The sequence below is a fragment of the Heterodontus francisci genome, chromosome 4 (assembly GCF_036365525.1).
Source record: "Heterodontus francisci isolate sHetFra1 chromosome 4, sHetFra1.hap1, whole genome shotgun sequence".
Lineage (NCBI taxonomy): Eukaryota > Metazoa > Chordata > Chondrichthyes > Heterodontiformes > Heterodontidae > Heterodontus > Heterodontus francisci.
The window spans coordinates 51,156,034-51,168,343 of NC_090374.1; the positions used below are offsets into that span (position 1 = coordinate 51,156,034).

Below are 12,310 nucleotides of genomic sequence, written 5' to 3' on the forward strand. Positions count from 1 at the left end.
AAGTGTGATGTACGGGAAAAGCACAATAGACGCATAATTTTTGTAATATAGGCAGCAGATCTCCTGTGGCGTGATTTTAAAACAGGATGTTTTATAATAAGAGATAATATGCAGTGCATAACATCAGGATCACTGCTATATGACTGAGTAAGTCAAATTTCATTTTTATTACATGGTGTTCTGGGATTTTCCAGTCAAATCCCACAACTGTCCATTATTCTATAAATTTTACACCTCCAAAAGCAAGTTAATCACAACTGTGCTATTTTTTCTGGGCATTTTTCCATTTAGCTCCTTCCCTCTCCCCATTTTTGAGAAGAAATATCATACCAAGTGGACATAAAAGATCCCATGTATCAGTGCAGGGAGTTCTCCTGGTATCTTGGCCAACATTCATCACTCACAAGCAAAAAGATTAACTGGTCATTAATCTCATTTGCTGTTTGGGGGACATTTTTCCTTTCAAACTAGCTGCTGCATTTGCTTACATAACAACAGTGACTACGGTTGAAGTGCTTTGGGACATTTTACTACGGTAAAGGTGCTATATAAACACAAGCTATTGTTGATAGATATGCTGCTGGAGACACAAGCTTGAAGCTGCTATGTTTATGAGTAAGTGCAAAGGACACAAGTCTTTCCCTTGTACATTGATTAGAGGAAATGATGCTCAGACCACGGACAAAATTGTGAGAAAGCTGTGGGAGACCTCGCATTACAGTTGCTGAGCTCAACAGAAGGATAAACACTTCTGGGTCTTTCAAATCTTATATTACATTAGTCTCGCTTTATCCCTTAGCTCTAGGTCATTACACCACACCTCTTCCATGACCTTTGCCCTTGGTTTACAGTAACTTTGATTCACTCTTGGCAATGCTGATTTGACGCACTTTCCATAGTGGTTCCATAGTGTACCTCCTAGGTATATATATATACCTATATAGAAGAGGAAAATATATATCTTTCAAACAGATAAGATATATTTACCAGAAGGTCAGAACTACACAAAGAAGAATCAATAACCTTTATGACTCTTCTACTGGCCGTGAAAGGCCTTAAATATCTGAACTGATTTTTTTGGATGTTTTCCAAAATGCTATTGCCCGCATATTCTGAAAAGCTGTTTGTTAAAAAAGTCTTTAACATAAAATAGATTAATTGATACAACCTTTCCTGCTAGTGTTCCTAACAACTATACTTCAAAAGTAATACACAGGCTGTCCTACAAATGTGAAAGGTATTATATGCATGCAAGTTCCTTCATTTCTTTACCCTTTCAATCTTTTCTTTTTGAAAAATGCACCAACCTGCTTTTTAAAACCTATGATGAATAGTTCTTTTAACCTCTCATTTTGTTGATTTTAAATTTATGTCCTGTAATTAGACTCACTAAACAATGGAAATAGTTTGTCCCTATTTACCAGTCAAAACACATCATAGTTTTGAACGTCTCTATCAGATCTCCTCTTAACCTTCTTTGTTCAAATGGAAATAGCCCAGTTTCAACCATCCCTCTTCATAACTAAAGCCTCTCATCCAATGTTCATGCTAAACTGCTTGGGATTGCATCCACACAGCAGCCTGAAAGGTACTGTGCAGGCCTTCTTCTGTGAGAAACAACACGTGTGAACTACAAAAAATTTTTTTTAAAGGGACCGCGCACTGGGGGGAAAGGGATCATGCAAAACAACTAAATTTTGAAGGGAACATTGCTTTCATCCCTGACAGCCTATGTTGGTGAGTGCTGTTGATTTTATAAATTAACCACTGTCACTGCACTTCAAAGAAATTTATTGTATGTGAATCACTTTGAGATGTTCGCAGAGAAGACCCTACATAAATGCAACTTTTTATTCCAAATACAAGAAAATCTGTGGCCAGGATTCTAACTTATAAAAACTGAAATTAAAAAAAATGAATTCCACAGATTTTGTGCAGGCAGAACAAAGTAATAATAACAGAAGTGTCTTAAAGAGCCAGAGTCCCTGAGATTTCTTTCCTTTTGCCATGACTGATGATTTTGATTATGCTGTGTGAAAGACAATAAAGTAAGTACAAAGTACATATCAGATTACCTTTCTAATAGGCAAGTTCTTTATGAAGCCCATCACAGCATCACTATCTGCTGGAATTCGATACTGGCCATTTGGTTTGTTCATATCACTGCAAACTTTGGACAACATCATGTTTGGTGCAATTCCTGGAAATATCAAGTAAAGCAACAAAGATTAAATCAGCATCGTTGTTTGTACTGAGCTGCTCCTAACTGGTTGTTCTGTCTTACAAATGTATTTGAAGTGGCTTACTTTTGAGGGCACTGAATTTGTATCTAATATGTTTTGGGGGAAAAAAGAGAGCCACAATCTCCAACATGTCATTACATCCGTGAAACCTATTTGCTGTGACACAATGCACATTTTAGATGGATTTTTTTTATTATTCGTTTGTGGGATGTGGGTGTCGCATTTATTGCCCATCCCTAATTGCCCTTGAACTGAGTGGCTTGCTAGGCCATTTCAGAGGGCATTTTAAGAGGCAACCACATTGATGCGGGTCTGGAGTCACATGTAGGCCAGACAAGGTATGGTCAGCAGATTTCCTTCCCTAAAGGACATTAGTGAACCGATGGGTTTTAACAACAATCGACAATGGTTTCATGGTCATCATCAAACTAGCTTTTTTAAAATTCCACATCTATTTTTCAAATTTCACCATCTGCCGTGGTGGGATTGGAACCCATGTCCCCAGAGCATTAGCCTGGGCTATGAATTACTAGGCCAGTGACATTACCACAACGCCACCGCCTCCACACAATTGAATTTAATTTGAAGTTTAAATACTGAATTATGAATTTTGCTCCATTTTTGAAGCAATTGTAAACAAAATATATCATTAGTCATAGAGAGAGAGAGATACAGCACTGAAACAGGCCCTTCGGCCCACCGAGTCTGTGCTGACCAACAACCACCCATTTATACTAATCCTACATTAATCCCATATTCCCTACCGCCTCCCCACCATTCTCCTACCACCTACCTACACTAGGGGCAATTTACAATGGCCAATTTACCTATCAACCTGCAAGTCTTTGGCTGTGGGAGGAAACCGGAGCACCCAGTGGAAACCCACGCGGTCACAGGGAGAACTTGCAAACTCCGCACAGGCAGTACCCAGAACTGAACCCGGGTCGCTGGAGCTGTGAGGCTGCAGTGCTAACCACTGCGCCACCCATGATTAATTCCCATTTATCTTGCCCCCTCCACTGTCTCCAAATTGTCAGACTGCTTGTCTGTCATCTAGTACTGGATGAGCAGAAATTTCCTACAATTAAACATTGGGAAGACCGAAACCATTATTTTTGGTTCCCGCTACCAACTCCATTTCCTAGCTACTAACTCCATCCCTTTCCCTGGCAACTGTTTGAGGCTGAACTAGACTGTTCATAATCTCAGTGTCACATCTGATCCTGAGATGAGCTCCTGATCACATATCCACACCATCAATAAGGCCATCTATTTCCACCTCCGTAACATTGCCCAACCCCATCACTGCCTCAGCTCATCTGCTGCTGAAACCCTCATCAATGCCTTTGCTACGTCGAGGCTTGACTATTCCAACATACACCTTGCTGGCCTCTCACATTCTACCCTCCGTAAACCTGAGCTCATCCAAAACTCTGCTGCCCATGTTCAAACGCGCACAAAGTCACGTTCACTTATTACCCCTGAGCTCACTGACCTACACTGGCTCCCGGTTAAGCAACCCCTCAATTTTAAGATTCTCATCCATGTTTTCAAATACTCCCATGGCCTCACCCCTCCCCATTTCTGTAATCTCCTCCAGACTTACAACCGTCTCCGATATTTGTGCTCCTGCCTCTTAAGCATCCCTGATTTTAACTGTTTCATGATTGCTGAGCGTGCCTTTAGTTGCCAAGGCCCTAAGCTCTGGAATTCCCTCCCATGCACGGCAGCTCTTGTCCTTCTAGGCAGTAGAGGTCACGGGTTTGGAAAGTGCTGTCGAAGGAGCCTTGGTGAATTGCTGCAGTGCAACTTATAGATGGTACATACTGCTGCCACTCTGTGTCGGTGGTGAAGGGAGTGAATGTTGAAGATGGTGGTGGACTCCTGACTTGTGCCTTGTAGATGGTGGACAGGCATTGGGGAGATAGGAGGTGAGTACTCGCTGCAGAATTCCTAGCCTCTGACTTGCTCTTGTAGTCACAGTATTTATGTGGCTGGTCCAGTTCAGTTTCTGGTGAATGGTAACCCCCAGGATGTTGATAGTGGGGGATTCAGCAATGGGGAGATGGTTAGATTCTCTCTTGTTTGAGATGGTCATGGCCTGGCACTTGTGTGGCGTGAATGCTACTTGCCACTTATCAGCCAAAGCCTGGCTACTGTCCAGGTCTTGCAGCATCTGGACACGGGCTGCTTCAGTATCTGAGGAGTCATGAATGGTACTGAACATAGTACGATCATCAGGGACCATCCCTACTTCTGATCTTATGATCGAGGAAAGGTGAAGCAGCTGAAGGTGGTTAGGCCTAAGACACTACCCTGAGCAACTCCTGCAGTGATGTCCCAGGATTGAGATGATTGACCTCCAACAACCACAACCATCTTCCTTAGTGCTAGATATGACTCCAACCAGCAGAGAGTTTCCCCCCAATTCCCATTCACTCCAGTTTTGCTTAGGCTCCTTGATGCCATACTCAGTCAAATGCTGCCTTGATGTCAAGAACAGTCACTCTCACCTCACTTGTGGAATTCAGCTCTTTTGTCCATGTTTGGACCAAGGCTGTTATGAAGTCAAAAGCTAAGTGGTCCTGGTGGAACCCAAACTAAGCGTCAGTAAGCAGGTTATTGCTGAGCAAGTGCCACTTGATAGCGCTGTCGACAATCCCTGCCGTCACTTTGCTGATGGTCAAGAGTAGACTGATAGGGCGGTAATTGGCCGGGTTGGATTTATCCTGCTTTTTGTGTACAGGGACATACCTGGGCAATTTTCCACATTGCTGGGTAGATGCCAGTGTTGTAGCTGTACTGGAATAGCTTGGCTAGGGACGCGGCTAGTTCTGGAGCACAAATCCACAATGTTGTCAGGACCCATAGTCTTTGCAGTATCCAGTGCCTTCAACTGTTTTTTGATATCACGTGGAGTGAATCGGACTGGCTGAAGACTGGCATCTGTGATGCTGGGGATCTCAGGAGGAGGCCAAGATGGATCATCCACTCAGCACTTCTGACTGAAGATGGATGCAAATGTTTCAGACTTGTCTTTTGCAGTGATGTGCTGGGCTCCCCCATCATCGAGGATGGGGAAGCTTGTTTAATTGTCCACCACCATTCACGACTGGATGTGGCAGGACTGCAGAGCCTAGATCTGATCCATTTGTTGTAAGATCGCTTAGCCCTGTCTATTGCATGCTGCTTCTTCTGTTTGGCATGCAAGTAGTCCTGTGTTGTAGCTTCACCAGACTGACATCTTATTTTTAGTTATGCGTGGTGCTGCCCCTGGCATGCCCTCCCAGGACAACTCCTTCCCGACTATATATCACTGTGCCGCCACCTCTGGTGGGTCTGTCCTGCCGGTGAAAGAGGAAATAGCCAGAGATGGTGATGGTGGTGTCTGGGACATTGTCTGTCAGGTATGATTCCGTGAGTATGCCTATGATAGGCTGTTACTTGACTAGTCTGTGGGACAGCTCTCCCATATTTGGCACAAGCCCCCAGATATTCGTAAGGAGGACTTTGCAGGTTGACAGGGTTAGGCTTGCTGTTGTCATTTCCAGTGCCTTGGTCGATGCCAGGTGGTCTGTTCAGTTTCATTGCTTTTCTTAGACTTTGTAGTGGTTTGATGCAACTGAGTGGCTTGCTAGGCCATTTCAGAGGGCATTTAAAAGTCAACCACATTGCTGTGGGTCTGGAGTCACAGGTAGGCCAAAGTAGGTAAGGACAGCAGATTTCCTTCCCTAAAGGACATTAGTAAGCCTTATCTTATGTACCTTGGTGCCAAGTTTTGTTTGATAACACTCCTGTCAAATGCCTTGAGATTAGATGTTACATAAATACAAGTTGTTGATGTGTCAGTTACTAAAAATGGAAGAATCAGATTTGCCCTAGGTCTAAGCTGATGTATTCTGCAGAGAGAGTCCCATAGTTTTAGGTATTTTGAATAAGCATGAGCAAACATTCTTAATCCTGTGAACATCACGACAGGATTACTCAGGGTGAGGCTCATCCTCTGCTTTTAAACCTGCAAAATGTGCCCAAGAATAACAAGATTACCCGTCAAACTTCAATCATGATTGTTTGCTTGGCTTAAAAAATGCAGAACTTTGGATCCAGTTTTAAACTAAACAATATTATTTGCTGCTGATATGGTAGACTTCTCTTCAATGGGATGGCCAAATGCAGATTGGATAAAAGCCCCTCCCATTCTCACTCTGACATCTCCATCTTTGGCATACTACACTGTTCCAAATAAGCAATAGCTAGAGCAAATAGGATGTTGGAGTGCATTCACAGCACAATTAATTAAAAGATAAGGCATAATATTTTGTCCTTGTATAAGACCTTGGTCAGCCCTCACTCAGAAAATTGTGTCCAATTTTGGTCGCCTCTCATAGTGGATGACAATGAGGCTTTGGAAAGGCAGCAGAGAAGGGCCATTAGACTAATTCCCAGTATAAAGCATCAAAAACAAATATCAAGATAGGCTAAAAGATTTAGACTCTATTCTTCAGAGAAGTGTAGACTTGGGTGTGACCTCATCAAGTTTTATAAGATGAAGGGAATAGATTGTGTTCTAACGTTGAATAAGACAATTTTACGGTTTTACACCATGTGAATTTCCTCTGAAAAGAGCAGTTGTTTCCTTGGAAAAAAGGAGTTCTAAGAAGAACTGGCAGGCCTCAGTGTTTTGGGTAGCTTACTCTGCTCATCGCCTGCAGAAATAACTTGGAACATTACCATTCGCGCCATGAAAACTTTCAAACAACTTGTCAGATTGTGTTCTATTTAACAGTTTGGTCCAATTAAATAGATTAGGAAGGACCAAAGATCACAATTTAAAATTATATAAGGTCAGATCTAGGTTATATCTTTTCCCAAAGAATAGTAGTCCTCTGGAACAGGCTGCCAGCTTGTGCAGCAGATGGCATTTTGCTGAATTCCTTCAAGCGAGAGAAGGACTTGTGTCCAACTGAGGCAGAGATCATCTCGTACAAAAGGTAAATACGACATAGAATTATCAGGGCTAGAATGATTTTCTAGATTTGTTTCGATCACCTAAATGGGCCAGAGTGGAATTTTCTAGATTTTATTCCCAAATTGGCCTGGGTTTTCAATGTCTTTTTGCTCCACTCAGAAGATCATATGGTTTGGGTGAGGCAGACACTGTATGTATTGTTTATGTGGGACAAGCTGGATTGCCCAGAAGATCATTATCTGTCCATCATTGTTCTTATGTTCATAAGAATATCATCTTTCTCCTGGATGTTCTGACGCCTAAACATTGACTTTAAAAGTTTCAAACTTTAGCTATAACCCCTCTTACTCTATTTATTGGGTATTGGGTATATGAGTGGTTCTTCGTATCTGGGGGGAGGGAACATTAACATTTTGGGTGCAAGCCCCTTCATTAGAACACAGCTCTACCATTATGGGAGGGAGGGGGGCAGTGTCGAGAGCATTGGCCTGTGTTTTTCAATTTTTTTTTTAAGAATTATGTGCTTCCAGCATTTTACATTCTCTTTTCAGACCTCCCTCATCTCTAAATACTTTTTTTTCAATTTCTCCTTTTCTTAAAATCTTTTTGTCTGTTTTGACCTTTTCCAAATCATTATCATCTTAGCAATTTGCATGTTATTTTAATATCTCACATTTAAATTATTTGCGATTTTAAAAAATTCATTCAAGGGATGTCAGCGTCATTAGCAAGGCCAGCATTTATTGTCCATTCCTAATTCTCCTCGAGAAGGTATTGGTGAGCTGACTTCTTGAACTACTACAGTCTATCTGATGTAGGTACACTAACCGTGTTGTTACGTAGGGAGTTCCAGAATTTTGAACCAGCGACTATGAAGACACAGCAATATATTTTCAAGTCAGGATGCTGTCTGGCTTGAAGGGGAACTTGCAGGTGCTGGTGTTCCTGTGCTCCTGCTGCCCTTGTCCTTTTAGGTGACAGAAGTCATGGGTATGGAAGTTACTGCTTGGTGAGTTGCTGCAGTGCATCTTCTGGATGGTACACACTCTCGCCACAGTGCAGCAGTGCTGGAGGGAGTGAATGGAGTGTCAATAAAGCAGGTTGCTTTATTCCAGGCTGGTTTTGAGTTTCTCGAGTATTGCTGGAGCTGCACCCATCCAGGCAAGTAGGAAGTATTCCATCATACTCTTGACTTGTACCTCGTATATGGTGAAAAGGCTTTGGGGGAGTCAGGAGGTGAATCACTCGCCGCAGAATACCCAGCCTCTGACCGACTCCCATAGCCAAAATACTTACGCGGCTGGTCCAGTTAAATTTCTGCTCATTGGTGATGCCTAGGATTTGATGGTGGGAGATTTGGCGATGGTAATGCTGTTGAATGCCAAGGTGAGATGGTTAGACGCTCACTTGTTGGAAATGATTACTGCCTGGCACTTGTGTGGCGCATATGTTACTTGCCACTTATCAGCCCAAGCCTGGATCTTGTCCAGGTTTTGCTACACACGGACACGGATTGCTTCATTATCTGAGGAGTTGAGAATGGAACTCAACACCATCACCAGCAAGTATCCCCACTTCTAACTTTATCCTGGAGGGAAGGTCATTGATGAAGCAGCTGAAGATGTTTGGGCCTAGGACACTGCCCTGAGGAATTCCTGCAGTGATGTCCTGGAGCTCCAACAACCACAACTATATTCCTTTGTGTTGGATATGACTTCAACCAGTGGACAGCACCCACCCTGATTCCCATTAACTTCAAGTTCATTAGGGTTCCTTGATACTATACTCGGTCAAATGCTGCCTTAAGGTTAAAGGCAGTCACACTCACCTCACCTTTGTAATTCAGCTCTTTTGTCCATGTTTGGCTCAAGGCTGTAATGAGGTCTGGAGCTGTTTGATCCTGTCAGAACCCAAACTAAGTATCAAGGATCAGGTTATTGGTGAATACATGCCGCTCGACAGCACTGTTGACAACACCTTCCATCAATTGGCTGATGTTTGAGAGTAAACGGCTGAGGTCGTAATTGGATATGTCTTGCTTTTTGTGGACAGGACCTACCTGTCAGGTAGATGCTAGTGTTGTAGCTGTACTGGAACAGCTTGTCTAATGGTGCGGCTAGTTCCAGAGCACATGTCTTCAGCACTACAGCCAGGATGTTGTCAGGGCCCATAGCCTTTGCTGCATCCAGTGTGCTCAGGTGTTTCTTGACATCTCTGTTTACAGGTCAACATTGCTGTCTGTGGGAGCTTGCTGTGTGCAAATTGGCTGCCACATCTCCTACATTACAACAGTGACTACACTTCAAAATAACATAATTGGTTGTAAAGTTTTGGGATGCCCTGAGGTCATGAAATGCACTATATAAATGCAAGTCTTTCTTTTTTCTTTTCAAACAGTATTTCCTCTCTTATTAGAAGTGAACAAAAAGAACTTTGTTATTTTTATCCCCAACATGAATTTTTTTGCAATCCTGCTCTTTTTGTGTTCAGTTCTGACAAACAGTTGCACCTGTAACATCTTTTATCTTTACAGATATTCAGATGCTGACTGACATGCTGTGCATTTCCAACATTTTCTATAATTTGTGGCAATTTTTATTAAGTTACTTGCATGTCCAAACTGGAGATGGGAGATAACGGTTAACTGAAAGAAACAATAAACACAACATATTACCTGAACTTGCAGTTAATTTTGTCTTCTGTTCAACTCTGAAACGCATTTCTCTAACAGCCTCCTCTGCTGTAACACCAAACACAATCCGTTCCTTCTGCTGCTCATGTGATTCTTTCTCATTGCTTTGCAGATAAGGATCAGTCTGTTGTATTTCACAATGGATTGACCCCTGCTGTGACAACACAGGAGGGCTGTCTTCAAAAAGTATTGGTGAATTGCCTTCCAAATCTTCAGTGGATGGCTGTAAATCAGCCATGTTCTCTTTTACTGCAACAATATTTCAACAAAATTGTCACTCTAAATATATATCAATTTCTGAAGGTCGCTTAAAACTGCAGGGTCCTTACACTCAAAGTCTGCATTACAAATACAAGTGCATTGCTTTCTTTGAATTTCTGTAATCACTTAATCTGATGGTTTCTTCTTTTACTCTATATCAAATCTTTATATCCATCATTTAGTAAATCAGTCCAAGTATCTAACAGTCAATACTTTACAACTGGATTTAATTTAGCTGCAGTAAAATGGTTTTCCAAAAGAGTTGCAATGCAGCTTTAAGTTATTTTTATTTAATACAATCATAAGTATTAAACTATATTACATGAAAGAAATAATAGATCTTGCCCAAAATAGATATAAAAAATGTAGTTGAATAGAATTGAATAAAATAATATTTTATTCTTTCCTTAAACAATAGCTAAACTCAATCTTCTGTTCAGATCACCATTTTCAAGGAAAAAGCAAGAAGTAGTGCTTTTTCTACTGTTATTGATTATTTAAAACAGAAAATGCTGAAAATAAACAGCATGTCTGCCAGCATCTATAAAAAGAAAATTTAAGTTAATATTTCAGTTGCTGATCCTTGATCAGAACTTGAAATGTTAACCGATTTTTTTTTGCCTCTGTTGGACCTGCTGTGTATTTCCACCATTTCTATTTTATATATTACCTGCATTTGCAGTTTATATACTCATATATACATACATACTTGTATTTATATAACTCCTGATCAGATTCAGATGTCTCTAAGCATTTCACAGAATGAATTCATTGGAATAAAACAGGTGAGCTAGAGGCACAAATCATTTTGCAGAGGTAGGATATAAAAAAAAGGTTGAATTGGGTACTGAACATGCCTGCTTACAAAATAACCAGGAGACAAAAAGTAGGTAAAAAGAGGTGTGGCAGCATTAATCAAAGATTCCAGTATAGTAAGGATAATTTAGAGATGCTGAAAAGGCTGAACCTATTTGGCCTAACCATCAGCCTCAAGAAAACAAACATCATGGGACAGGACATCAGAAATGCTCCATCCATCAATATCGGCGACCAAGCTCTGGAAGTGGTTCAAGAGTTCACCTACCTAGGCTCAACTATCACCAGTAACCTGTCTCTCGATGCAGAAATCAACAAGCGCATGGGAAAGGCGTCTGCTGTTATGTCCAGATTGGCTAAGAAGGTGTGGGAAAATGGCGCACTGACACAGAACACAAAAGTACGAGCGTTTCAAGCCTGTGTCCTCAGTACCTTGCTCTACGGCAGCGAGGCCTGGACAACATATGTCAGCCAAGAGCGACGTCTCAACGCATTCCAACTTCGCTGTCTCCGGAGAATCCTTGGCATCAGGTGGCAGGACCGTATCTCCAATGCAGAAGTCCTTGAGGCGGCCAACATCCCCAGCATATACGTCCTACTGAGCCAACGGCGCTTGAGATGGCTTGGCCATGTGAGCCGCATGGAAGATCCCCAAGGACGCATCGTACAGCGAGCTCGTCGCTGGTATCAGACCCACCGGCTTTCCATGTCTCCGTTTTAAAGACATCTGCAAACGTGACATGAAGTGCTGCGACATTGACCACAAGTCGTGGGAGTCAGTTGCCAGTGATCGCCAGAGCTGGCCGACAGCTAATAAGGCGGGGTGAAAGAGAGGCGAGTCGAAGAGATTTAGCAGTTGGCAGGAAAATAGACAGAAGCGTAAGGAGAGAGTCAACTGTGTAACAGCCCCGACAACCAATTTTATCTACAGCGCCTGTGGAATAGTCTGTCACTCTAGAATTGACCTTTATGGCCACTCCAGGTGCTGCTCCAGAAACCACTAACCACCTCTAGTCATGGTCTGTGATACCTCAATTATATGACCTTTAAATGAGGTAGTAAAATAATTACCTTTTGTATCACCTTCTCTATGACAATAGTACGTCCTTTTGTGTTCAGGCCAGTTCTGCCTTTCTTGTAAATGCTCTGTTATATCCAGGTATGCTTCATCAAGACTCATTGGTAGGAAATTGGGGTCATAGTCTACGAGTATCCCTTGTACCTTTAACAAAAAAGATTTTGAAAATATTTTAAAGCTTATAAAGACACTGATTAGCAATTAAACCGCATCACAGTTACAGCACATAATATGTCACATTCTTCCGTCAG

At 41.9% G+C, this 12,310-nt stretch overlaps 1 protein-coding gene across 2 annotated transcripts in view; it reads right to left on the minus strand.

The window, feature by feature from the left end:
* Positions 1-12,310, minus strand: part of polk (polymerase (DNA directed) kappa) — a 102,380-nt gene that overhangs the window by 21,526 nt on the left and 68,544 nt on the right. For both annotated transcript variants that reach the window (XM_068029502.1, XM_068029501.1), the window contains 3 exons: positions 12,053-12,203; positions 9,887-10,153; positions 2,076-2,200 (listed from right to left, as the gene is read on the minus strand). In XM_068029502.1, the coding sequence (XP_067885603.1) occupies positions 2,076-2,200; positions 9,887-10,153; positions 12,053-12,203 (543 nt within the window). The remainder of the gene's footprint in view (positions 1-2,075; positions 2,201-9,886; positions 10,154-12,052; positions 12,204-12,310) is intronic.